The sequence below is a fragment of the Channa argus genome, chromosome 12, assembly GCF_033026475.1.
Source record: "Channa argus isolate prfri chromosome 12, Channa argus male v1.0, whole genome shotgun sequence".
Classification (NCBI taxonomy): Eukaryota; Metazoa; Chordata; class Actinopteri; order Anabantiformes; family Channidae; genus Channa; species Channa argus.
In genome coordinates this window covers 23,173,115-23,199,961 of record NC_090208.1, presented here as the reverse complement: position 1 = coordinate 23,199,961, position 26,847 = coordinate 23,173,115, and the positions used below count along the sequence as shown (strand labels likewise).

At 41.0% G+C, this 26,847-nt stretch overlaps 3 protein-coding genes across 8 annotated transcripts in view; 1 reads left to right on the top strand and 2 right to left on the bottom strand.

The window, feature by feature from the left end:
• The window catches only part of dock11 (dedicator of cytokinesis 11), a 53,951-nt gene extending 49,264 nt beyond the window's left edge, over positions 1-4,687 (bottom strand). For 2 of the 3 annotated variants that reach the window (XM_067523864.1, XM_067523865.1), the window contains exon 1: positions 4,350-4,686. In XM_067523864.1, the coding sequence (XP_067379965.1) occupies positions 4,350-4,454 (105 nt within the window). In that variant the 5' untranslated portion in view covers positions 4,455-4,686. Of the gene's footprint in view, positions 1-4,349 lie in introns of all 3 variants that reach the window. The other variant, XM_067523866.1, reaches the window with a different exon arrangement.
• A 639-nt stretch (positions 4,688-5,326) lies between these two features.
• haus4 (HAUS augmin-like complex, subunit 4) lies at positions 5,327-9,428 on the bottom strand. Its single transcript, XM_067523870.1, has 9 exons — positions 9,237-9,428; positions 8,784-8,923; positions 8,342-8,473; positions 8,087-8,227; positions 7,812-7,908; positions 7,557-7,702; positions 7,263-7,393; positions 6,697-6,765; positions 5,327-6,445 (listed from the first exon to the last, which is right to left on the bottom strand). Exons 1-9 carry the CDS (start codon positions 9,310-9,312, stop codon positions 6,259-6,261), a joined length of 1,119 nt encoding a protein of 372 aa, XP_067379971.1. The 5' UTR covers positions 9,313-9,428; the 3' UTR covers positions 5,327-6,258.
• Positions 9,429-11,587: 2,159 nt separating this feature from the next.
• On the top strand, positions 11,588-25,790 carry fxr2 (FMR1 autosomal homolog 2). Of its 4 annotated transcripts, none has more exons than XM_067525261.1 (17): positions 11,588-12,314; positions 15,039-15,091; positions 16,011-16,104; positions 16,415-16,486; positions 17,769-17,917; positions 18,092-18,185; positions 18,542-18,658; positions 18,800-18,970; positions 19,077-19,155; positions 19,306-19,415; positions 19,952-20,038; positions 21,553-21,772; positions 21,877-22,056; positions 22,373-22,567; positions 22,735-22,833; positions 23,009-23,097; positions 23,198-25,790. In XM_067525261.1, the coding sequence occupies exons 1-17, from the start codon at positions 12,264-12,266 to the stop codon at positions 23,306-23,308; spliced, it is 1,971 nt and encodes a 656-aa protein (XP_067381362.1). In that variant the 5' UTR covers positions 11,588-12,263; the 3' UTR covers positions 23,309-25,790. The 4 variants fall into 4 exon arrangements, with proteins under 4 accessions (XP_067381362.1, XP_067381361.1, XP_067381360.1 ...); XM_067525260.1 differs by having other exon boundaries at positions 11,589-12,314; positions 22,735-22,842; XM_067525259.1 differs by having other exon boundaries at positions 11,589-12,314; positions 19,306-19,463.
• The last annotated feature ends 1,057 nt before the right edge of the window (positions 25,791-26,847 follow it).

The window sequence follows — 26,847 nt, the reverse complement described above, 5'->3', positions numbered from 1 at the left end:
AGCCGACACCAAGCTGTTTGGTCTCGCGTTGAGAAAATCAGACTGGACAGATTGGTTCAGTGGCAGTGGCCACATTACTGAGCTACTACCACTTCAGTCTGTAGGTAACACAATCACAGCCGCCAACCATCTGCTTGGTGAACAAGCACAGTGGGTAGGAGGAGTCTTAAAAACCCTGAGTACAGCTGAGGGAGTATGAGTAAGCGATTTTCCACGTGGTACTTGCATCGTATTGCCATTCAAGTGTCATGCAGCTGAGATGCAGAGCTTTGTTTTCCTACCGTTGGAGTGGGCAATGGAAGAAAGTCAGTCATAAAGTACCACAGTTCAGGTTTTGCATGCTGGTCACATCTACTGGGTATGTTTAAATGTGCGTTTATTCGAAACACAAGCTATTTTTTCCAATTTTTCCCCTTTAGAGGCTATTCAGTGAGTGCCGCAATTAGCTTTCTTCCATATTATCTGACATCATTACATATACTGTACATTGTGTATTAGCTTTTTGCAGCTTCTCATTAAAGCGCTCTGATGCTTACACTGAGTGAAAGATTCAAACCCAAAACACATTGTAGAAATATGCAATTTTGCCAATACCAGCCCAACATGTTCAGTATTGTAGGAAACTTTGGCATACTCCGTGGAAGATACAATTAAAATTCAGTGTGGTATTTGTGTACAAGCCAGCAGGGGAAATAAAGTTATCCCTTTCCTTGTTCTCAAACTAGTAATTTTGCTCATGGAATAAGCTGGTTACAAGTTAATTTTGTCTCCACATTTTCCACTAGTGCAGATTTTCTCAGTTGTCCACATTTTCAAAAACCACTAATCTATTTGAACACATCCTGATGTAAATCATTATTGTGTAGTTGTATAGAGGACAACAAGCAGCCTGAGCTGTGGCACAACACAACAAATACGTGACAGTCTGTTAAAAACATTACATATGGCTGACGCCCCAGCAGCCAAGGCACCCGCTCTGCTTCCTGTCATGTGCAACAAGCTGTACCGCAGAGCTACAAGTTAGAAGCAAGAGCTCAGCAACGCAGTGGTATGACTGCAAAACTGATCATGTTTCAGAGAGAGAGAGAGAGAGAAAGAGCAAGAGACAAAGAGGAAGCAAGCAAAGTGAGAAGGAAAGACAGATGAGAAAGAGTTCTGCTTTCACAGGACTGGCACAGAGGATGAGAAATCACAAGCAGGCAGCCGTAAAGCCACAGTAAGGCACAGAGAAACGCTAAAACACCAAAAGGACATATTTGAAGACTTGGGTATACCCACATCGCGGGTGCAATCAAAGCACTTTCCCATGACATCAAAGTTAAACTCTCCCTTACTTTTCACATTTTACTCTCTCAACTAGCAACCTGGATAGAGAATGTTCCGACCGGCCTGAGTACAAAGCTCAGCTCCCAGTTTACCTCCAGAGGACAATGATGAAGTCAGTGGTGTCAGTGCATTTCCAGACATCTTTGTCCCGGTACAGTTCAGAGCAGATGTAAGGCACTTGCAACTCCAACATAAGCAGGTGGGTTTTATCATGTTGGCTATGGATGAGTGAGCACACACACACAGACATGCAAGTCACACAAAGTATCTCACTGTCCCACAGCTGACCCCATTGAGTATTCCAGCTGCTCATTCGAGGGAGGAAAAAAGGCCAAGTTAGCCTCTTCAATCCTTGTCTTACTCCTTGTCTAAAATGTACACAAATATAAATGCAGCTTTGTGCTACATTCAAAACAAGGATGTACAGATACAGGACTTAAATACCAAAATTCACTGCAAATAGTTTGTAATTTCTATTTACATTATCCAGCATATCCCCTTACTGTAAATGAATACAATATAGACAAAATACAGTGTGTTTTTCTACTATCTTTACACGTTTATGTAGTTTAACTTCATTCCTGTTATGTTGTTACAAGCAACTAACTGACTAGAACAGTCTTGGTGTCCATTTCTAAAAAAAACACAACCATACAATGTCAGTTTTGCATGTTTTTATATAATGTTTTTGGCCTGAGCAATAAAAGACTTTTCTACAGCCCCCATATCATATGTAATCCTTAAGTTTATGTACAAATCTCACCACAAATCACCATATATAGATACATATGGTTGCACCGCCAGTGAGAGAAATGTCAACAAGGCAGTAACAAGTGTCACACTTTGACTTATTCCATCCACAGTAGGTGAGATTTTTAGAAAATGCACGCTGACACGCTTAGCTGGGTGTAGAATCAGGTGCAGGCAGATGTTTCAATGCCCTCTGCGCTCTGACAGTCAATAGATGCCGTTTTTATATGTGAAACAAAGCTCTGCAGTGGTTCAAAGATTGAAGACATTTCCCACCCCTCAAACTCCCTTTTTTAATAACTAATAAATCTAATCACTTGAGGACTCACTGAATTGGGCACAGTAAGCTATAGTGTCCTTAATCCAGCAGTTAATCATCTCATTAGTTACATGTTAGTTTGTGTCACTCATCCAAGCATGGCAATCACTTACTTTTTAATATTGATGAGTATTTACTTCATTAACTATAATTATAATTTCTGCAATATAGATATAGATCAGAAACTGGTGCTATTCCTTATGTGTTGCTTGCTTGGTCACCAGATAACCCAAGCTCCTGCTGAAGCCCTGTCCCAGCAGTTCTCCATGTACAGTTCTCCATACACATAACTATAGTTGTTTGATGATCAGAGGTTCCACAGCTCTTATTTTACTTGAGTTGAGCACTTCATTGGGCAAACACTAAATGGTCTCCTTTATTGATCAGGTTTAGAATTACTGTCCACTGGTTTCCAATCATTCTTATGAAATCACTAAATACAGACAAGGAGGTTGACTCAATTGATGTATTTCAATGAGACTTTCTGTAAACAACAAGTCCAAACCTCATTGGCTGATTTCCATGAATTAACCTAATACTAACTAGCCTTAAAAGGGGAAAGTGTCCTGAGGATAAACATGCACAACCATTTTGCTCACTAGGAAATCTACAAATGAACACACAAACCTCTCAGAGGAAGTACGGTCACAGCATGCCTGAGGGAATCCCCATGTGATAAGAATGCAGACCATGCACCCTCCACAAAACAGTATTTGTTCATATTTACCAAGCCAACAATTTACTCCATAAAATGAGCAGCCCAAACCTGCTACTAAGACAGTACGCATCATATCACACATGGCTACAAAAAGCCACACACTTCCACCTCTGTTACAGAAATCAGACCCTAAATCACAAGATCATTATGCTGGAAAATCATTGCTTCACATTTCTCAAAATGATTATCATAAGACTAGAGACTAATCCCAAGGGAGCAAGAGTTTATCGCTCATACAAACATATCCACATCCGCACTTTAAACAGCCAAAGATGTATGACTGTGATGCAGTTTGTCACTGTCATATATGTGATGATGTGTGAGCTCTGAGCTGCTTTTAGTTAAAGCTAAACACAGAAACAGTCAAGCTCAATCTGTGATGACATCATAGTGGAGGGTTTTGAGGCGAATGTCACACTTCAACGTGTACTGACATGAAAATGATTTCACACTTGCACACACACACAAACACACACGCGCATAAATGATGTATCAGCAGGGTCCTAAATGCTATTCATCTCAAGCCACTGCGCCTAATCCCTCCACATTATTACAGTCTGTCCTATCAGCCACTAGCACTGCGATTTATGCAAAAGATAAAGTGAGGAAATAAACCATCAGTTGCTTTACACATCTGTCATCATCAATATACATCAGCTATTGTGACACGTATTAACTGCCTTCCTTTGCACAATGTAGCCATTAGCAACAGAAATGAAGAGGCGCACACTGCTACAAGGCAACGACAGGGAAGCCATGCTGCAGCTGTCTAACTGGCACTTCTCCTCATCCGCCAGCACACAAAAGAAGCCGCAAAAGACTTACTGAAAAAAAAAAAAAAAAAAAAAAAAAAAAAAAAACGTGTCGGTGGACAATGTCATGGTCTCTACTAATGCACTTACCAAAGCCAAGCCAGCACATGGGAGCTACATTCACAGCATGTGAGAGCTTTTATCATTACACAGTGCAACATTGGGACAGAGAATTCAAACATCAGAGCTTCACACTGGACACGTTGTAGATTAGAGGCGCTCGGTGAATGAAAACTACAAAAACAAATCACGAGAGTATGAGGAGTATGAAAAATGTGGCAATAAAACCCAAAAGATTGGTATTGAGAAGAATTTCAATTTAGAAAACGGCAGTGGAAAGGCTTAACCTCCCCAGGAAGGACAGAGGGGAGGGCAGCTACATTCTCCGTGTTAGCTAAAATGACCGCCGCCGGTCGATGCTCACCACCAGGTCCACGGTGCTCCTCACAGCCTCCGACACGCTCTGCCTGACTTCCGCGGCCGTCCCGGGTTTACTCAACCGCTTGGTGAATTTCCGCACCTCCGACATAGTGCTCCTCGGGCCAAAATCCACGTCGTATGTCCCGGTGTGAATGTGAGCATGCCGCGATTCCGGACGCGGCGGCAGGGTGACAGCCAGATGTGGGTTGGGTAGGAGGCGAACCAGCCAGAGGTTCGCGTCGAGAGGCGGGGCTCGTGCTGCTGATGAGAGGAGCGCAAAGAGGGTTTAACAGAGCGAGATGCTTTACTCGTACCTACTTCCGCTCATCATCATGGTGCCGACTTACCAAAGATCGTAAATGCTGATAGCGAAGGGGGCGTTACCCCCCTTTCAACCAATAATAAAATATATAACTGATTTCATTTTCTTGTATGGCCTGGACAAGAACAGGTTTAATGATCGGATGGGCTTTTTCGCACTTGTTTCTTTTTTCGTCAATAAATTCCTGTTTCTGACTAAAATAGCTTTTAGTGATACAAGTTTTGGATTAGAAGCTAAATACTGTATACATTTAGGAAAAAACTACTGTGTGTGCACCTCAGAGTAGAATTTCTGTGAGTTCTGACAAGATAAATATGTGAGTGAAAAAAAGCCTGTTATGTCATATTTATGAACAGAAAGTTAGTTCATCAACTACACAACTAAAACAATGATACTGAATGATACTAAAAATGGCACAGGAAAAATAGCAAACATTGTCTTAACAGTGTGGTGCAATATTGTGGTGACGGTTTAAACAGATTGACTGAAAAAGACAGAATGTTGTATAAGGTCATCGCTTATAGTAAAAGCAGAAAGTCAAAAAAAGCACGGCTACTAAAGGTTCACTATGCCCCGTTAAGTGGAAAATATGCCTAAAATTATAGGATTATGACAAAGATACAGAGGTCTGTTATAATTAAACTTTTACTGCCATCTTGTGAATGATGTGCAAACTGCAGGTAAATTGCAAACCTACAAATGTACCAAAAATTATGGGTAAATTATCTTTATAATATTGATGGTAATGGCCTACATATGCAGAACATCAGCCAGCCACAACATCAAATCCTCTTGGTTATTTTGAACAAGGGTCAGTATGAAACAAAAAATGCAAAAGTGCACATGACATATATGAACAAAAAGTGCATCACAGCTTGCTTACTACTACATTAAAACCACTACCTGGATTTAATGTTGTGGCTGAAGCACATAATATATGTAGGCTTTTGACATCTTTAATTATAAGCCTTTCAAGGTGTGGCCCGCTTTCAAATATGAAAACCTTAACTAAAAGATTATTTCGTAATTAATAATTATCAACACCTAGGTGACAAATAAATGTTATTTAATAAGTACATCAATAAACAACAATGATTCTGTTGAAAAGACAAAGAAAATTATCAATTCAACAGCACACTCAGTTATAGCTTTACCAAAAATGTACAAGTTACGACCACTAAATGGCCCAACCACGAAAAAAGGATAAAATAGGTGTTTCTCGATTTGATACTGCTCACATGTCTCCACCTATCGTGTTATTTTTTTCACTAATGCAGTGACAGATGTCAGTTCACAGAAGCATCTTTTACAAATATATGACATTAGTTGTATTTAGAATGTTTGTTATATTGCGTTAATTTTTTAAATTTTCACAAAGGTGACTATTTAGCCACATGAAAATTGATTACTAATGGTGATGCAGGGAAGAGCAATTTAAACAAAAATGAACGCGATGGAAACGTTATCCCATTCAAAGAGTGACAATAGGCCTAAAGTTCACACAGTGTCCAACAGCCAGCATGTAACTGTAAGCAATGATGCACTGTGACGAAGGAAGGGCCGGCTGTTGTCCCAGCATCAGATGTGATCTTCACATGTCATTGTAGTGGGTGAACTCCTTCAGAGCCCAGTTTTTCATTTCTATCTCCTGCCGTAATTTGCAGTACTCCTCAGCCAAGGTCTCAAACTCTTTGCCCAAAATCTCAAAGGAGGCCAGTTTTAATTCCAGAGACTGCTTCTCTACCTGACAGGCCTTCAGCTCAGATTGCAGCTTCTCTCTATAATTGAAATGTAGCACAAAAAGTTATGTCAGTTCAGTTTTTAAGAAGTATCGGCCATATCGTAGCACCTGTAAAAGCTTTTTGTAAATGTTTTGATGAGGAGAAACTCAAAGATCAAAACAGACACTAGTGGGAAAAAGCATGCGTTTCTTTAACTATTATCACAGAGTTTTGCTTAAGAGCCTAGTCTCCAGTGGAGGTAGGAATAATATTGATATCCCAAGACAACAATTATAAACAAGCCTTGCCTTATCTTTCTGTGAGCAGATATTGAATTAGGTGTGTATGTGTCAAGCTGTAATTCCACCATCTCCAATCTTTGAAGGAAAAAGAGAAACAGAGAAACAGAAGAGCCAGTATGCTTAATATGTTTTCTTCTTGTCTTTCACTGTAAACAGAACATAATGGTTGTTAATTTTTTGTATAATTTAGACTAGAAATACAGATATTTCTGCACTGCATATTATAATGCCAAGTTCATATAAGCTTTAAGAAGAAATGATGTAACAAACATATTAAAGAAATAAAAAACAACAATAACGACAACATTGTTGTTTAATATGAGAAAGTATTGGTTATTGGCATCAATATGAATTAATCTCTAATTTATAGATACTTATTTGGTACTACCAGTAACACTGCATTACTCTATAAAGTATGTAAATGACTGTTCTCTACAGTAAACAATATTATGTGAGGTATGTAATCTTAAGTAATGGAAAAAAATATTGCAATGGTTATTGGAATAATTCTGAGTAAGGCCACCAATAAATTTCCCTCTTTATGTGGGTGAAAAAAAATGTAATCTGCTTACTTTATCTTCTGTAAGACCAATTCACATTTGCCTTCAAAGTAGTCCATCTTCTTGCTGTCCAGCTCTGTCTGTGTCTTCAGCCTATGGTCCAAGATGAGAGACTGGAGAAGTTGAATACACTTAACCAGCTCCTGGTCAAAGAAAGAAACAAAATGCAAAATAATATTGTGAAAAAGGTTTTTGCAAAGAATTACCAATTATTGTATTTCTTAAAAAAATATATGTTGTGACATAAAAGCAAATTTCAGTTCCTTTACTTTTTAGTAAAACAAACACATTCAGAGGGGTACGCACAGAGAGGTAGAGTTGAGTCTGTCTTTGCAGGAGAACTGTTGTTTCCCGGCAGGTCTCCCTAAGACTCTCTGCACTTTTCTTCTCTTTGTCCAGCTGAGCTGACAGATAAGACAACTTGCTGCTCTTCAGACCTTCACTCTCATTTTCTAAAAGTGATTAAAACAAATAAAAAAACTGTAACAATAAAGTGTTGGGAAGGTGCTGATATTGATAGTTTATTCTATGCAAATAAGTCACAGAGTTTAGCTGGTGTACCCCATTCAGGTTGATAGAATGAGAGGAGGCTCAGACACTTCTTTTTTAGATGTTTCTCCAGCTCTCTGGGCAGACTCTGTTTCATTCTTTGCACATTCTGGTAAAGTAAAACAAGACAGGGAGAAAAACAAGACCCATATTGATAAAATAAAATACTGCTGTACATCTTTTGTACATGTCAGGTTATACAAAGTAAAAACACATTTTTGATAGTAGGCAAGACAAAAAAAAACACTCCAAAAAAAATCTGTATCTATTGTATTCCTATGATTCACCTTTTCTGATGGCATGAGATCCATCACCTGTTGGGGTTTCAGGCCTAGTACAGGAGGTTGATCATGGTTGGTAGTCCTACTGGGATCCAGTTGTTTGGCACACTGAGCCACGAGCAGACACTTCTCCATCGTCTCAAAGAACTACTTACACATATAAGCACAAAAAGTGGTTTATAAAAGTGTTTTTAATCATCTGATGCTCCTAGTGTCTGTTTATGCATTTAAAAACTGTGCAAAAACAAATATGTGTTGTACCATGTTCTGGTCAGGGGGTACGGTGGCATGGTGCTTTTTGACACAGTGGTCCTGAATCATCTCCTGCAGCCCTCTGAAGAGGCTCTCGGACCGCAGCCAATTACGCCTCTGGCTCTGCAGCTTCTGCTCAGCCTGGATAAAAAGTGTCTGTAAGTGCTTGTTAGTTAGACAAAAGCTTAGAATTTCAAACATAAGGGCAGCCAAGTTCCTTCTATGGGGTTTGATTTATACTGGTTACCAGTAGAGGTCAGTAGGTCACAGACTACTTATAGTGTAACTAAATGCACTTTAAATTCATCATAGTGTCAGATCCACAATACACTTGTTACTTGTTTGGTCTAACTTTATTGTAGTTTGCTCTCCATCATGTCATAATGAATACATTTGGAAGTCAGAGTTAGTTTTGTCACAGTGTAAACACACTGTGTTTGCTTACTGATACCTTCTCCAGCTCCGTTTTCAGTGGGACCGTGAGTCCAGTTTGGTCCACATGTTGGGCCAGGGTTGCCAAGAGTTTACAGAACTGAGGGTTCTGATTCAGATCCTCCTCTGTCATGTCACAGAGAGGAAATGAGGCTAGAACTGGGTGAATCGAATACAGTAAACGTATTGTCAGTATCCAAACAAAATCTGGGACTCACAGACAGAACAAAACTCAACTTCATAGATTAAATTAAACTGTGCAGCTTTCTCCCCATCCAGTCTGCACAGGGACATACAATTAAAATGCATTACTATTCACTTCTGGTTATTTCGTATAAATGAGCCGTTTATTTTTCAGTTTAGGTCTAATGTTAACACAAATGAAGTTTTAAGAAATATTACCATTCTATGAGAGTAACGTTAGTCTTAACAGTCTAAAGAGAAACGTAACTTAGTACATTTCTTTACGTACCCTGTTGATGCAAATTGTCACTCTGTCCAAGCGATGATGATACATGTGCAATGTTAAGCTCGGGATCAGCAGACATTTTCAGCCAACGTTTGTACTGTATTAACTAAACAACTTTTCAATTTGACGATTTCTGACGACTTTCCCTGCTAGCCCGAAGCAAGACTAAAAAATGCACTTCCTGAATCAAGTTGCGCGCGTCCGAAAGCAGGGTTGCTATTGGCTTAACAGACCCATGTGATCAATACAATTAGACGTGAGGTGCGTTCCATTTACGGGAACGCGCCTAGCTAGGCTACTGGGTGTTTTAATGATTCCTGAGGAGAATTTACATTAATGATATTACAATTTCTTGGATTAGATTTGTAAATAACAAACAATTCTCTAAATGACAAGTAATTCCAGTTTCCCCCAGAATTTCCTTATGTGACATACATGGAAAAGCAAAGGGAATTTACGCTAGGTCACATTATGTTAGAAAAGGTTGACACTTCATCATCACTCAGCATCTGACAAGGACTATTGTTATAGTGTATACTGCATTTCACATATAAATTAATTTACTGTGTGCAACTTCATCTCACTGTTAAGAAAATTGTTTTTTTATACCAAGAAAGTAAAAAATAATTTGTGGGATGTGTACTTGGGTATTCACTATAATAGCGTTGTTCATCGTCAAAGCAAACAAGAGGTTTGATGAGCATAACTTGAGCTCTCTCTGTAAGATGGCTACTTAAGCTGTTTGCACATCATGCAGAATGCTGTGGTGTGCTTTGATGATGATTTGGAGAAATGTCAGCATGGAGACTTAAGGAGCCGTCACCAGTTCGTGACCAATTTTGCACAATTCAGCGGGGAAAAGATGGAATGTGTGTCACATTCATTCATGTGGAAAACCATAAAATGTTGGCTGTTATGATTTTGCTGAGGAATGAATTGCCATGTAATAACATACACCATAGTGTTTAAATCATACTAATTTGTTGAATTAACATATTGTCCATATATGACAAAAAGAAGACACGTTGCATATTATAGAATAAAGTAAGTAATTCAAGTTCACAAAGTGCAAAAATTTTAAATCCTGTCTATCTAACATGACATCTGTCAAGTGTTGAAAACAGATGAAAAGCTTTTCTAAAATATTGCAAAACACAAAATGGATTAAATCAATGGTGGATTGAATAAAGGACACTCAATGATGATAAAGGACACTTTATATCAATGATGGCTGTAGTAACACATTAACTACAGAAAAAAGTTCAAGTAGTATATGATGCTTAATTAAGAAAAGAGCTACAGAAGTATTTTTACAAATACAGCACTGTGTCTCACATTATGATGTAATGTTAATATCTGACTGGTCCTAGAGGTTTCGCAACTCATCATCTTAAGTATTTGAGAATATAGGGGAAGTATATAGTACTGTTGCCTTTGCTTAAACATATTCTGTAGTTTGTAAAGGGGACATGTATGGGCGGTGGACCTTGTAATTAAAAATGTGCTGCTGATGTTGAGGGTTTCTCTAATAGCATTTTAAATTGATAGTCACCATTGTCCTTGTACGTAACAAATTTTTAGTTGGGAAATTTTCTTGAAATGACAATTTAGGCTGTTGTGTCAAGACGTTCTACAAGTCTGTTTAGATATTAACCAGTTAAACAAGCAGGCCCTGTCTCCCTTACATTGTTGACTCTGGGGTTTCACAGTTGTGAGTATCCCTGTACCTTTAACCCTGTGGCCTCTGGCCTCTCCATGTGTTACTCACAGCTGTTTACTCGCAACAGTCTTTGCCCATATCTGGTTTTGCTAGTGCTGCATTTCTGGGGTTTTGTTACTGCAGTTACAATTACAATTTCGTTATCCACATAATATTACATATTTTACTCATTTGGTTTCTGCAGTAAAGTGCAGCCAGTAACAGTTTCGACAAGACATTTTTTTGGCCACTAGGCATAAAAAGAGAGTTATCCAGAGTTTTCTCCCTTTTCTAAACTGAACACAAGTGTTTCTTCCATACAGAAATTGTCATATTTATCATGTATAGTAACTTTACTGGGCCTATAGTGCTGTTTACACAATAGCTGTGGGTCCTCATTCATCAATGAGTGGGCAAAATTAAATACGAAAGCCAGTCAATTTGACTAACAATGTAACTGACACGGACAAAAACCAATGAATTGTGCTCGGATGCGTCTCGCTGCATTTGATTGGTCACACTTTTGGCCCAACCCTTTGATGTTAAACCCATTAACGAAAGATAGACTTGATTGCCGAGATTTTCGACGTATCATACGCCTTGTTTCTCCTAATAGGCGGGTCTTCGTCATGGAGGGGTGGGGTGTTTGAGGTCATTCAGTCCCGATTCACTCCATCGGCGTGTGTTTGAGGGGACGGGTAGTAGGAGTAAGGAGTCGCCGGGCGGTAGTGCATCACAAACGCCTTTTGGGAAAGAAACGCCGCTTGAAAACTGCACCGCAGACTGAAGACACGACCTCCCCCGGTGACGAATTCTGTGAAAATATTCAACGCAACTACTGCGCCACACGTACAACTAACAAACGCAGCCAGGCTATCAAATGCTAGCCAACTAGCATCCCTGCACACTGACGGGATCAAGGTGTTTATAGCTAGCCTCCCAGCTAATTGTCCATCAGCTAGCAGCACCGTGCTTGTAGCATCAATAGCTTGCCTTTTCATTCTCGCGCACGTCGAAACTTAAGGGTTGCTCGTAGCGGTGTGGTACAGCTTGCGAGCACCAAATCCCCACACCGAGACAAAAACAGACAACGGAGCTTCCTAACTGGTTGCTGCTGGACACGGCGTCTGCGTTGCTTTAGTTGACACCATCACACCCATCTCCCCAACCCCTTCACCTCTACCCCTCTCCCTCCACCCGAAACACTGGAAATCCACAAGCGGCCGGATAGCGGCGAGGGGCCGTTGAAGCTGGGGGTGGTAACGTTACCGGACTCGCAGGGAGTCGTCGCGTCTACGGACAAGCACAGCCGTGGGGATCTACCGACAAGTATGGACGGGCTGGCCGTGGAAGTTCGCGGCTCGAACGGGGCCTTCTACAAGGTAACCTGCTGACAATCGCAGTTACAGTTAAAAGTTTTGTATCAATAAAAACTGTTATGTTTCGTTCTTCTGAGCCAGGCCACGGCTAAAAATCAGTTAGCTAATGTTAGCATAGGTCCAATCCTAATGAACAGGGCTGATTTTACGTCCCTCTAGGACTGGCCATTGTGGGTTGGGGAGCTAGCCCCAGCTAGCAGTTAAGCTAGGCAAACTTGTCATCGTCATGTATGGCCTATGTTTTGTCGTTTTATTTGCAAATGTCAATATGATTACAGGCTATACTACTGGGAGGTAGATCCCATCATTTTGAAATGTCACACAGCATTACTTAACAGTCAACATCGCGTTGAAATGGCTGCAGACATTTAACCATAACACAAGCGAGCAGCTAAGCACACAGCTGTTGTGCAGTTCCTGCGTGAAGAGATGCTACATCTAAGCTCCCATACTTCATATTTGTTTTGTTTATTGCTCTGACATGGACCGGCTATAGTGTTGGTTTCTGTTTCATTTCTCTCTCTTTTTCAAAAGAAAAGAGATGAAAGTGTACTTTCACATCTAAACACATGAGGTGAAGTCTTTGTTACTGCTGTCTCGTGGCTTGTTTGCATTTTTTTACACGAAGTAATTCAAATTGAATTCAGCACAATATTTTTTTTTATCAAAAAAGAGCTTATCTGTGAATCTTTCTGAGTCTATCAAACTGTTGTTGGTCAGTAGTGAAGGTTGTTGCTTCAGAGTTTATAGGGTTTTGGCAAACCTCTGATAAAGGTAGGCCCTAACCTCATGGTTGGGGATGGGAAATGACCAATTATTTTAATTCCCCTTTTCACCCATTGTGTTGTGATTTTTCTTTTTCACTCAGCTCAGACACTGATTGCTTCATGTGCTGTTTCTCTCTGTCTGAAACTGTTCCGCTGGTCAGCCGGCCACATGGTGGTTTAGAGATGAACCTATATTTACTCTCCTCATGCTGCTTCACCTGTCGTTCTGTTTTACAGGGTGACAGTTAAGCTCTGGCATGAATGAACACTTTCCACTCACCTCTTTTTGTCAGATCTCTTGCAGCTCTCACTCTGTTGATGAATAGAGACTTAACAGTGTTGGTGACATTTTAAATGTCAAATTCTAGTAGATATTCTGTCCTCGATGGAAGTGAGTCGGGAAATAGCTTCACTACCTTTTTACCTGATGTGATTGGCACATGGGGTAAAGGGATTTTGCTTTCGAGTGCACCTCAATAAACTTGGTGTCAAATTCAGTCAGCAAGTTTTATTGAACTACAAAATGTAATCAACAGCAAGCATATACCTGGCAAGCTGATAAAAGGATTCACACTGTTTTATATATTTTATTTTTTCATTTGTTTCTGTGTTGTTGTTGTTTTTTTGTGTTTTTTTTTGGACATCTTACCGTTTTTACAAATTTCATTACATGTTATAAGTAGCCCAGTTGAATTTAAAAATCTAAGCACATTCGATACTTGTATGGAAAACACTCAACTATCCCCTTAAACTGTTTCTGTAAGGGGAAACCTGGCTCCTTTGGTCCGAAAAGGTCTTGATCAAAACATGGACCTAAATGGACCACATGTGTCTGCTGGCTTGAGGGTGAAGCAATTTCATTATGAAGCTGCCTGTGACCCCTCTCTGCCCACACCTATCCTTTTTTTCTTTTCTTTTTTTTTGGTGCCCAAACGAGGGCTTTTCTACCCTAGCACCTGGTAGTGCTTGGTGGAAGTATTACTCAGCCTGACATAACATGAACATGCAGCTGTCACCTTATGTGGTCTTAGGAAATTAGTGGGTCAGTATGTTTTCAGTTAGTCGTGTTGCCAATAGTGATTCCTTATCCAGAGGTTACCCAACTCTGTTGCCACTGGGATCCTACAGACAATACATTTTTACGTAGATACAGAAATGCGTTCTGACCATTAATTAAGACGTTCTGAGTACAGCTGTTGTGGTGAGAGTGGACAGCTTGAAGAGTGTACAAATCCCATTGCATCTGCACACACATGCTCCTAACTGTAACCCTAGCCAGCTCTGCCAGTGTAAAAGCAACACATTCCCAGCAGGTGAATCCATACCCCCACTCCCGACCCCCAAGCATGCTTGCAATTGAAGATACTGCCTGGCCTCTCAGTCCCATATACGGTAGCGTTACACAGACACATGCCACACCCACCAGTTTCCTCTCATCTTGTCATTTGCTCACTGCTGGGGGTGTTGGTAAGAGTTTTTGGAATGCCATGGCATATTTGTAGATGGTTGCGATGGACACATAACATGTTGAAGTGTAATAGTTCATGAGACTATCTCATAATCTGGTCACACAGTGAGTGAATGTGTCCCTTCACCATACATGATTATGCCCTTTGTGAAAGTGTTGTTTCCCAACTTCCACACGAAGAAAGCTCCATGCATTTTACTGTGTGTGAGAGAGAGGCTGCCTGTGCTGTCAGGAGGAGTCAGTGTTCCTCTTCACTTTACCCAGCACAAAATTTACAGCCAGAGAATTGTGTCAGCCACGTGATGTCTTGGGTTCCAAAAAGCCCTAGATGCTCCTTTTTAGCAACAGTCACAGTATTGGTCTAGCGTAGCTTCCAAGCCAGCTGTCTATGTTGTTTACATGAACAATCAAGTACTTACAGCCCCACCCTTTATTGCTCTTTCTGTCTTAAGCATTGATGGCAATAAACGTCTTTGTCTGCTTGCCTTTTAGGGTTACATCAAAGATGTCCATGAAGACTCGCTCACAATTGTATTTGAAAACAAGTAAGTTTGCTCTTTTAGTTAAAATTTCTGTTTATGTGCTTTCTAATAAATGGCAAAATGAAGCTGGGAATCGAGAGTTACGACTAGTGTCCCATGCTGCTTTCCCAGCCTTTGAAATGTGTCTTGAGCACCTGTGCATGGCATGCAGCTGCCCATACATGTCTCTAACAGCTTTATTTTATTTTTTTACCTTTTGCTCTGACCCCCTGCCTACTCCTGTATTCCTGATAGCGTCCCTTTATGCCTAGCCCCACCTACTTTCCCTCCCCACCCTTTGGTCCCAGTTTCTTTACTTGGCTTAGAGTGTAGTTATAGTACCCCTAAAATAGTGACTCAAAGCATGCAGAGTGGGAGAGGTGGCAGCATGGTGCCCTATGTCATTTTGGGGATGGTATTAAAAAGTGGTCTTTTACTTTCTATAAGCAATTGGAGATGTTTGTGTAGTACCTTTTTTAGTGATAATAATGTGTCTTAAATGAAAACTGTGTTAAAATTTCAGTTTTGAAGTGAGCACAAGGAGATTTATTCAATATCGGTACTGAATTAACCTAAAAATTAGACCGTTTTCTTTTAATGAGCCCAAACTATGAAGTGTCACCTTTTGAAAGTCATTTACTGAACTTTATTGCACTCTGTTGAGCTATTATCAAGAGCTTCTTTAATGTAAAAGAACATCTTACAATGAACATGGTCGGTGTCGAGACACAGTTCCTTGAACTTGCTCATTAAACTTAATGATCCATATCAATTTTTATTCTCATTATGTCCATTAATGTGCTGCACAGCAGTGAGTAGCTAATACGCCCATGCTATTGCAGTCCCAACATTACATGCAAGACTAGATCTTGCTGTTTGAATTGTTACTGGATTGAATTTTGTGTTTGAACTGTGTTTTTGTGGATGTGTTGTCCCGCCACAGCTGGCAGCCAGAGAGACAGTTGCCCTTCAGTGACGTGCGGTTGCCTCCTCCAGCCGACTGCCACAAGGAAATTGGTGAAGGAGAGGAGGTGGAGGTGAGTCATGCAGCTTTTTGTCTCTCTAACTCTTAAACCTGAGTTTCATTAACCTCATGTCTCAAAGCCTTGGTGTGTTTGCACTTTAATGGACAGCCTTTTTTGTGTAGCATTGACTTTTCTTTGTTATCTCCATGACAGCCATGTGGCCTCCTAAAGAGGAAATAAATCTAAAATTAAACTATGTATTTATTGTGCATTTTTGTCACTGCACCTAATTTGAAGCAGAGTTAATGGGAGCTGTAGTTTTTTTAAATATATTATTATTTATTTATTTATTACTATGGTATTATTAACTGTCTCCTTGCAGGTTTACTCCAGGGCCAATGAACAGGAGCCATGTGGCTGGTGGCTGGCACGGGTCAGAATGATGAAGGGAGAGGTAAGTGGTTGGAAGGAACCAAAAAACAAGATATTCAATATTGAAGTAAAAAGAAAATGAATAAGGTTGTTTCATTGCAGATACATTCCAAAGCAGATCTGCAATCTGCTTTACTTTGGATACTTGTTTAGCCTTTATGTTGTTGTCAGGTCCTTTCCACCCCTGCAAGTCTCCATTATTTCACCGTAGTTACACAACTGGAAAATACAAAGGACAATACGATGTTGATGTGTAAAAATACATCTTAAACCACGCAGTTTTATTTTTTGATCCTGACTAATTTACCTAATCTTCAGACCATCTTGGATACTGTACAAACAGATAGTGAGCTTAATGAAATGTTACTTCTGCCATTTATTTAGTCATATAGGACTAATTCTTTAGAAAAGGATACCTCAGGTCAGTGAGATTGATCTAGGCTAGCTTTCTCTGTGTCTCTGTATTTAATAATGAACAATGGAGGCTACGTGTTTATTGAGCTCTGAGTACTACATGCTGTATGTAGAGTGAATACACACATGTAGTAAGATAAGTAAAGCTTGGTTATGAGCTTTGAAAGGCACAGTTTCCTGATGTGGTCTGACAGTGTACCTTCAAATTAAATTTCTCACACAACCCATGCTTCTTCAAACTGACTTGTTGTGTTGAAGTGAATTTGCACCAGATTTGGCCATATAGGCACAGTTGCCTTATTTTGAGTTTATATCTCAATTTTTACATTATCTGAACTGTACTAGTACACCAGCATGAGATGCACATTAAATAGTGGGTCAGTGGGATATGAACAGGACAGCTTTGCAGTGCTACTGTGTCAAGGGAATTGCTGCTGGTGTAGTGCTGTTATTTGGAGCAGTCTGATAAGAGCCTGCAGGAATGTCTAGCATTGACTGATGGCTTTAATTCTGTCCTTTGAGCATGGAGTGTGCAGTGTTCTCTGCTTCACTCTCGTAGTTTTCCTCAGTGTTTGTCTACAACATTTCATCTTCCTCTGCATCTCACTCTGGCACACCCTTTTTACCAATGGAGACAGACGTTTCTTTTTCTAACTGAGTGAAATTTTGTTATAAATACATTCTTGATATGAAGCCATAACAGACACCAGTTACAAAGTTGGCAGCTGATTCAGAATTTTTGTATGAATTAAAAAAAGCAGTTTGTTTCTTTGGCTTTACATATCTTAGCATGAAGGTTTTTTAAGTTCACAATGAGCCAAGTTGTGAGACTTTGTTCTCTAATATTGCTGCCCACGTTATTAAAAATCTGTCTTTTGTGATGTTTTCAGTTCTATGTGATTGAATATGCAGCATGTGATGCCACATACAACGAGATTGTCACATCAGAGCGTATCAGGCCTGTCAACCCTAATAGTCCTTCCTCTCGGAACTCCTTCCACAAAGTCCCCATCCCTGTCCCAGAAGACCTGAGGGAGATGTGAGTGTTCTCATGTTGTCTTGCATGTATGAATGGGTGATTTTACATGTCTAAATACCATTCTGTAAAAGTTGGATGTTTGAAAGTACTCACAAGTTGTCATGGTTAGCAGTGCTGCTGCTGCCAAATGAATAATGAGGCAAACTCTCCTGTGGATTGTTTTCTTTTCGACAGCTGTGCAAATGACAACATTCACAAAGACTTCAGGAAAGCTATCGGAGCCAACTGCATCTTCTTCAGTGCCCAAACAAATGAACTAGTTGTGCTGGTTAGTACCCGGTCTCACTTGATGAACAAACGCATGGCCTTGTGAAGTAGCCAGAGATGAGAATTAAGCTGTAGTAATTCTCTCATAAGAATCTGTAAGGTTTAGATCAATTGCATGCCGGGGGTTTTATGTCTGTAGATTTAAATTCACATCGTCCCAGAAGTTTTTTTTTTCCCTTTATGTTACACAAAGAGTATCCAAATTCTAAATCAGTGCTTTTAGGCCTCTACATCAGGGCTCATTGAAGACTCCTCTAACTTGACATATATCCACATGCAGTGACCCAACAATTGATGATAACATGAAAGTCATTTTTAAGTTAAGTTTTTCCCAATCTTTTTTACTTATCTTCACAGTCAACAAATGAAACCACAGTAAAGCGTGCAACTCTTCTGAGTGACATGCATTTCCGCAGCATCCGCACGAAGCTTATGCTAATGTCCCGCAACGAAGAAGCCACCAAACACCTGGAGGTAAACATACTCTTTTGATGAAACGTGTCAAATGCAAATTATTTGTTAGTTTGTACAACCCTTTGTCAGTTTTAGGGTTGCCATCCATTTTCTTAGTTTGCACCTTTGCACTCGAACCAGCTTTTGTGTTTCCTCACTTAGACAAGTAAGCAGTTAGCATCAGCATACCAGGAGGAGGTGAGGGTCAGGGAAGACCTGATGGGCCTTGCAATTGGCTCCCACGGTGCCAATATCCAGCAGGCAAGGAAAGTGCCTGGTGTTACAGCTATCGAGCTGGAGGAAGAGAGCTGCACATTCAGAATCTATGGAGAGGTATGCTGGTTAATGGGCTTGTGTGCCACTGTATGTTTTGTGTTTCTCTTTCAGTTACATGGATGTACTTTAGCGTAATGTGGTTTAATGCTTAATAATGTTACAGACCCCAGAAGCAGTGAAGCAGGCAAGAGAATATCTTGAGTTCAAAGAAGACTACTTCCAGGTACCCAGGAACCTTGTAGGTGAGTTGGCAACCTAACGTTTATGAAGAAGCCTTTTTGTCTTTGATTACATCCCACATGATCACCGTAGCATGTTACTTATCACTGGGCACACTCCCTTCTTAATAGGACTGTTTTACCCTTCATTGTTACCCTTTCTCTCCTTTAAAGGCAAAGTCATCGGCAAGAACGGCAAAGTCATCCAGGAGATTGTGGACAAGTCGGGTGTGGTCCGTGTCAGGATCGAGGGAGACAACGACAAAAAGCTTCCCCGGGAGGAGGTAGGCAGGCAGGGGGCTGGCAGAGACGACACTGCCAGCAGCAAAGAGGTGAATGGACCTTTCGGCTGGTCTCCCAGTCCCTTACAAAACCGCTACCCCCTCCGCTTTCCGACAACCCAAGCTACTTAACTGCAACAGAGCGTAGACATCCCATGAGCTGTCTGCTTTGACACTGTTCCTTTCTGCTGCTTTGTCCCGTTTTGTCACCAGCACTTATGTTTTTGTTGCTTTCAGTGCACACAACCCACTGCATAGCATATGTCAGTTATGTTGGACGTGTGTGGGCTCTTAACTGCGCTTTGTCTGTGATGGGTTGATACACCATGTGTCTGTTCAGTGGCCTTTACGTGGAATTTGTTTTAAAGCATACTAATCATTGCAGTGTCTTTAATTCACAACTTGAAATGTCCTTTTTGAGGAAGTCTAAACTATTTCCGTTACAGTGATGATGATCTCTCAGAAAATGACATAGTCATTAACATTAATGGTTTCCCTGGTGTCAGCTCTTCACGTTCCCTATGTTTGTGGTTTTTTAGGGCATGGTTCCCTTTGTGTTTGTTGGGACTAAAGAGAACATCAGCAATGCTCAGGCTCTGTTGGAATACCACGTTTCCTATCTCCAGGTAAGTTGATCCTCCATGTTCACCAGTAGAGGGCAATATTAGTATTTTTTTTCTGTTCCTGTGACTCAGAAAACTTCAGGTAATATACAAGTGCATGTTCACAGCATTACTTCTTTGTGTAGATTCAGGCTGTTGTTACTTTGATTTTTATTCCTGCTCAGAATACCTGGAAGCATGGTGGAGAAATGTTTATTCGAAGGCTTATGTTACGGGGGGGGGGGGCTACATGGGAGTCTGGGGAGTGTGGGTACATGTGTAGGTTAATTTCACATTGGTCACCTGTCTCCCTATTCTGCAGCACCACATGAGGAAAGTTGCTGAGAGCACCTCATTTTACCCTTACCTCATGTGCTTTTATAAATAGCCCCTCTCTTTGGGATGGGGTGTAGGGTATGCTGGAGTTTAGATTACCAACTATCTGGATCCTCAGCTCCCAAAAATAACATCAGACCCCCCCACCCCCCGCTTCACTTCCTTCACACCTCCTTTGAGGTTCAGCTGTCGTTGGTGGAGGCAGCTGTCACACTGCGAAGCAAGACCCCCTCCTCCAAATCACTTACCACTGAACTACAGTAGAAACTGCTGTCAGTGCACTGCTGTCGTTAGATGTAAATGCCCCCCCATCAACTAAGATGGCTCATGTGGCTCAGCTGAAAAATTAGAACTTTTGACACCAAAAGAAAACTGTGGCCTTTTTGACATAAAATTATAATCAAATACAGCTCATTTCAATTGTTTTGCCTTATAAACAACAAATTTTACTCATTTGTTGACAAATGACAAATCTTCCCTAAAAGCCTTATCTAATTCATGTTAGCATGTGGGAAATCAAATAATTTGATTGAACATTTTAGCAAAAACAGTATTTTATACTGTCCTAATAACAAAAAATATGTTCTATATGTTCTGTTTTTAAGACTGAAAACAGAACTTAACACATTACTGCCACTTAGTGGTAAACTGATAAATAGTTCTTAATAACAGGCCCCTCACCCTGAGTAAGAGAATAGCAGTCAGCCACAGCCTATCAAATTAAATGTCAGAAACAAAACTGGAGTAAATAAATTTGTAATACTGCCGCTGACATTTTGCGGATTTTAAAGGAATATTTTTAATCTACACTTATTTAAACTCAGTCAAAAAGGGGACCTGGTGGCTCAGTGGTAGAGCATTGGGTTGGGATGCAGAAGGCCGCGGGTTCCAATCCCAGCCACCAAGGGTCACCTTGGTACCGGTCCCGAGCCCGGATAAAAAAATGGGAGGGTTGTGACAGGAAGGGCAACTGCCCTAAAAACTCGTGCCGCACATGTTCAGCTGTGGCGCCCCCTGAAGGGACAGGCTGACTTAGGCCAGAGGATGAGGATCATCATATTTAAATAGTAGCCTACTTTGTTTGTAGTTTGACTTAATTATGCCTTTTGTCTGTATACAGCAGTAGCTAACCACTTTATTTTGACAAACTGCTACATTTTATTAACTGTGCTTACAATAGTTTTGTTATCCTTGTCCCGTAGGAGGTGGAGCAGCTGCGCCTAGAGCGACTCCAGATTGATGAGCAGCTCCGTCAGATTGGGGTGGGGTACCGTGCACCTCCCAGTCGAACTGGTGGCACTGGTGTTGACCGAGAGAAAGGGTACCTGACAGATGAGAGCACCAACTCCCTCCACGCCTCTCGCACCTATGGGGGCCGTGGCAGAGGACGCAGGGCCTCCAACAGCCAGTACTCTGGATATGGTAAGAATGAAAGAACAGAAATATCAGTTATGTTCTTAAGTAATATAGAATAAAACTTTTTTTTTTTCTTTGGGAATACTTTTTATTCTTTCTGCCTTTTGCAGGCACAAACTCTGAACTGTCCAATGCTTCTGAGTCAGAAGATGTTATTGAGCGTGACCAGCGGCCCCGTGGTTTAGGCGGAGAGGAAAGAGGATCTCGGCGGGGAGGCAGAGGTAGAGGTTCCAACTCCGGACGAGGCCGTGGAGGGCCGGGATCCAAGCCTTCCAACTCCATCAGCTCAGGTAGTAAAAATTCCCCCAAATTCATTGGCCGTGGTGTGTCATCGTTTCTCACACACGCTTTTCCAAGTAGTATGAGTTTGGTGCCACTAATCTAATCTCCCAGGTCTTTTTAAGCATAACCTGACAGGTTACTTTTCTTTAATATCATGGAGTAAGCAGAATGAGATTAGTTTGAGAACATGTTATTCAAGCCATATTGTAGAATTGTCTATTTTATTTTTAAATTTTTTAAAGAATACACACAGTATCTGAGTATTTAAAACCAGAGTTTATTGGGGAGGTGAAATTGAATCCTAATCCTTTTGTGCATTTTCAGTGCTAAGGGACCCAGACAGTAACCCCTACTCTCTGCTAGAGGGAGAGGGAGAGCTTGCCGACACAGATGTCAGTGAAGGCATGGGAGGAGACCGCCGCAGACGTTCCCGCCGCCGCCGCAATGACCAGGAGCCCAGTGTGATGGATGCTGCTGCAGAGTCGGACAGCCAGGCTGGTCCTAGTGAGAATGGACTGGGTGAGAACTGCAGCTCTGTACTCAGACCTTGGTTGCATAATGATCTGTGAAGGCTCATTTTTCCATGGTTCTGGCAGCCACTGTTAATCATTTGTTGATGAAAGCAGATATTTTTAACTATGACACTGTCAGAGGCTGTAATTCCCATTTTCTCATCTGAATGTTAGATGAAGAAGCTCGACCTCAGCGTCGCAATCGAAGCCGCCGCCGTCGCAACCGTGGCAACCGCCCGGAGGGAGGCTCAGCCAGCCGTGACAGACAGCCAGGTGAGAGTGGTGAGTCACTGTGTTTTACATGTTAACATTTTGCCTTCAGATTTAACGGTGTATTGTATAGAAATATGAGCGTTGTTTCCCTTTTAAGCTGCTGTCTAGTACATGAATTGTCTTTGGTATGTCCTAAAGCAAGGCCAGTATTTAGTTTTTATCTGTACATTTCCAGTGACAGTTGCTGACTACATATCCCGTGCTGAGTCCCAGAGCAGACAGAACCTGCCCCAGAAGGAAAACCACACCGGCCCTGAGCCCAAGGTACAAACAGAAGCCTAAAAATTGACCTCAGCTTTAGTTTTCTAACAATAAAAGACATTATTAGACCATTCTCACCTCTTCTTACCTTTTGAATGCACAGGAGAACGGGACCAGCGCCAAGAACGATGAGCGAACGCCCTCCAAGCGTTCCCCCAGCAAAGGCATGACCTCGGCCAGCGAGACCATGACCTTGGTCAATGGGGTCTCGTAAAGACAAGGCCCTGCTCCTCGTAAACCCAAGTCTAGAGCAAGACTCCATGGCAAACTCTGTCCCTGCTTGCATTAACTTAAAACTTAAACAGATGAGTGAAAAATACCTGACAAAATACCTGAATTCATACTATGAGAGTGAAAAAGTACAAAAAAACGACAAACGCATCTACTTAAAAACACACGTTAACGATTTATGCTATACTATCTATCAGTACTTAGTGCTTATTTAAAAAAAGAACTAGCTTGCCAAAAAGGAGCTGGTGGATATGACTTGATCTTTGAAAATACTGAAACACGAGAACAGGACAAGACTTTTTTTGTTGTTGTTGTTTTTAAAACGGTTGTCTTTATGTGTGTCCTTTTTTTGTTACGTTAATTTTGTTCATTGTTTATCACTGGTTTGGACTTGGTGGCCGCTCTCTCAACCAAAACAGACGCGTCTCTTAACAGTGTTAAAGTGCAGACAAGAGATGTATACTATAGGGAGTGGCGTACGAGCAGACAGTCCAACATTATATGACGTTGTTCGCACACTGAACCTCGGAGTGGAGATAGATTGGAATATTGATAGACATTGTGCCTTGAATTTGAAAAAAAAAAAAATTAAAAAAACTTGAGTTTTTTTTCCATTAAGTTGGTTTTGTTTTGGAAGAGGAGTTCTTCCCTTTTTTTTTTTTTTCCTTTTTTTTTTCAAGGAGAGAACAAACCTGTAAAGGAATGATGAGTGAAACAAGGGAGAATGAGGGGAGGTGGAGTGACTGACTGTGAGGAGAAACAAGTCTGGTGCCAAACATGAAATTCAAGGCGCTTGTCCTCATTCCGATTAGAATGGACGGCGTAGGGGTCGATGGCGTGCGTGCACGCGTATGTGTGTGTTTGTGTGTGCACAGTTGAGATTTGGCAGCCACGAAACTAGACTGGGATGGGTGAGGTAACAAAACGTACCCCTGGGCAGGTCACATGGTGAGGCATCTCTATTTATCCACAGGCCCGAGGGGGGAGGTGTCAGGTGTATTTGTCACTTTCTCCCCTCACCTGTTTTTGGTCTTTTGAGGGTCCAGGGTGGCACCTGTACAGCCTTGTGAACAAGACAGGCTGAGACCAGACATAAGCAGACTTGAACTCTAGATTTAGACTCAAAGAGTACTTTACCGTGCCTCTTTTTCTGTGTGGGAGGGGGCGGCGGTGCTAGCTTCCAGCCACACTAGTGTCTTGATAAACCAGTGCAGCGCACAGCTCCGGATGCACACAAGGGCAACCACCTATCTAGGACGGGTGCTGCTAGTCGGGGAGGGCCAGGAGACTGCAGACTGTTGGGATTGGGACAGCTTCAAATGACGTGAGAGCCACATGACACACAGGTCCACACTTACAGGTACACACACACGGGGCATACACAACAACCAGCTGCGTGCAAGTTGGAGCAGTCGCCCACGTGGCGCATAGCAGAGGACTAAAACAAACGAAAAGCATTTACAAGCAAGGTGTCTGTCTTGTACCTGGCAGTTTGGGTTAGCAAATGGAGTAAGAGAGGGATATGAATCCTCAGTGGCTCTCTGCTCATGTCGTTACTGTTGTCTTGGTTGCCACTCTCAAGTTTTTTTGTTGCTATTTCCACATCTTAGAAAATATGAAATAAAGAAATTGAAGTGAAATCAACCTGTTCTCTTGAGGTGAACTTTGATTTCTCTGTCTTGTGGGTTTGCAGTCTATTTTTCTAACTTGCATGGCATTTAGTTAACAAGTAGTAGGTGGTGCCTGTCCTGTGCATGAGGAAAAGGGTGTTATTAATCTGACTTACAAAGCCATTGTTTTATTCACTAGAACTGCTGCTAATGTACACATTGAATGTCCAACTAACATAGAAACTCTACAATGAAGAGAGAGATTTGTGACTCAAAACCATTAGCCCCCCACCCCCCTTCTTCGCTCATCTGCCCAGAAAGTCCCAGTTACTATTGGTGGATATGAGTCAGGAAGGGATCCACTCCTTCGCTCACAAGTTAAGTCTCACAAAGTATTAAATTACAAGGGCAACATTGTGCACGACAAGCAAGTGTCCACATGACCAAAGGTTTTGAGAGACAGACGAATGGGAGTGTGGTTGAATCGAGATGACCCAGATGCTGCTGTTATACATTTCTGCTCACCTGTATGTTGTGTTTTTAGAGAATGAACGAGCATTTGACTATTTGTACCTTCAGTTGCGTGTGTGTGTGTGTGTGTGTGAGTGGAGGACGAAGCCCTTTCGGATATGTTTGTGTTTACTTTATACCTCATTGTGTGAGTACTGTATTCCCTTATGTATCTCTACCCTTTATGTCCTGTTGAAAGACTGCTGGCTGCTCTGTGCGTGTGTGTTGTGTGCGTCTGTGTGGATGCTGGTTGTACAGTCAACTCCTCACTCTTGTCAGATTTTGTCTCTGGTTTTCTCACTCATGTTCTGATGGCAATAAAGGACTTTTCATTGTTTGGTATAATTTTCTTCACAATTAGTTTGTTCTTTTCAAAATATGCACAAACTCTTCACACAGCAGCAAAGATTAAGTGAAAATATTGCTTTAGGCCTTTACTGTTGTACTGTATTAATTCAAGTAATTTATGTATTTGTCACTACGATGATATTAGTCTCGAGCTATTTTAAGCTACCATAATTTTGTATAGAAGCATTAAAGAAGCTATTGTCATTTCCAGCAAGAAGTAGAGCTTTGTTACCCTAGTGTAACAGTTTGAAAATATGAACAGGCCTTTGCCGAGCGATTCTTTTTTTTTAACCTCTGGTGTCATTGTATATAACCACAGTGAGGAAACCCTACCCGCTGGAATGTCCTGAATAGTCAATAATTTACTGTTTAGTCAGGTGATGCTCACCTCCCTATTTTTCCGACACTGTTCTAATTCTGATGGGAACCAAAGGTACTGTTCACAGCAGAGTGACTCAGGAAGATATTTACAGGATCATAGTTCTTTCATAAGACTTTTGTGGGGTTATGAAATGTGTTTTTTATTTTTTTGTTTTTTAAACTGATCAGCTTTTCACAGCTTTGGTAGTATACAGTGCATCCAGGAAGCATTCCCTATGTTGACCCTTTCCACATTTTGTTATGTTACAGCCTCATTTCAAAATGGATACAATTAATTATTTCCCTCAAAATTCTACAAACAATACCCTATAATGACAACATGAAAGAAGTTTGTTTAAAATCTTTGCAAATTTATTAAAAATAAAAAAAACAAAAGAAATCACATGTCTGTAAGTATTCACTCTCCTTGCTTAATACTTTGTTGAAGCACCTTTAGAACCAATTACAGCCTCAAGTCCTTTTAAGTATGATGCTACAAGCACCTATTTTTGTGCATTTTCTCCAATTGTTCTTTGTGGGACCTCTCAAGCTCCATCAGGGTGGATGGGTAGCGTCGGTGCGCAGCCATTTTAAGATTTCTCCAGAGATGTTCCATCGGGTTAAAGTCTGGGCTCTGGCTGCCCCACTCAAGGACATTCAAAGAATTGTGCCGTAGCCACTCCTTTGTTATCGT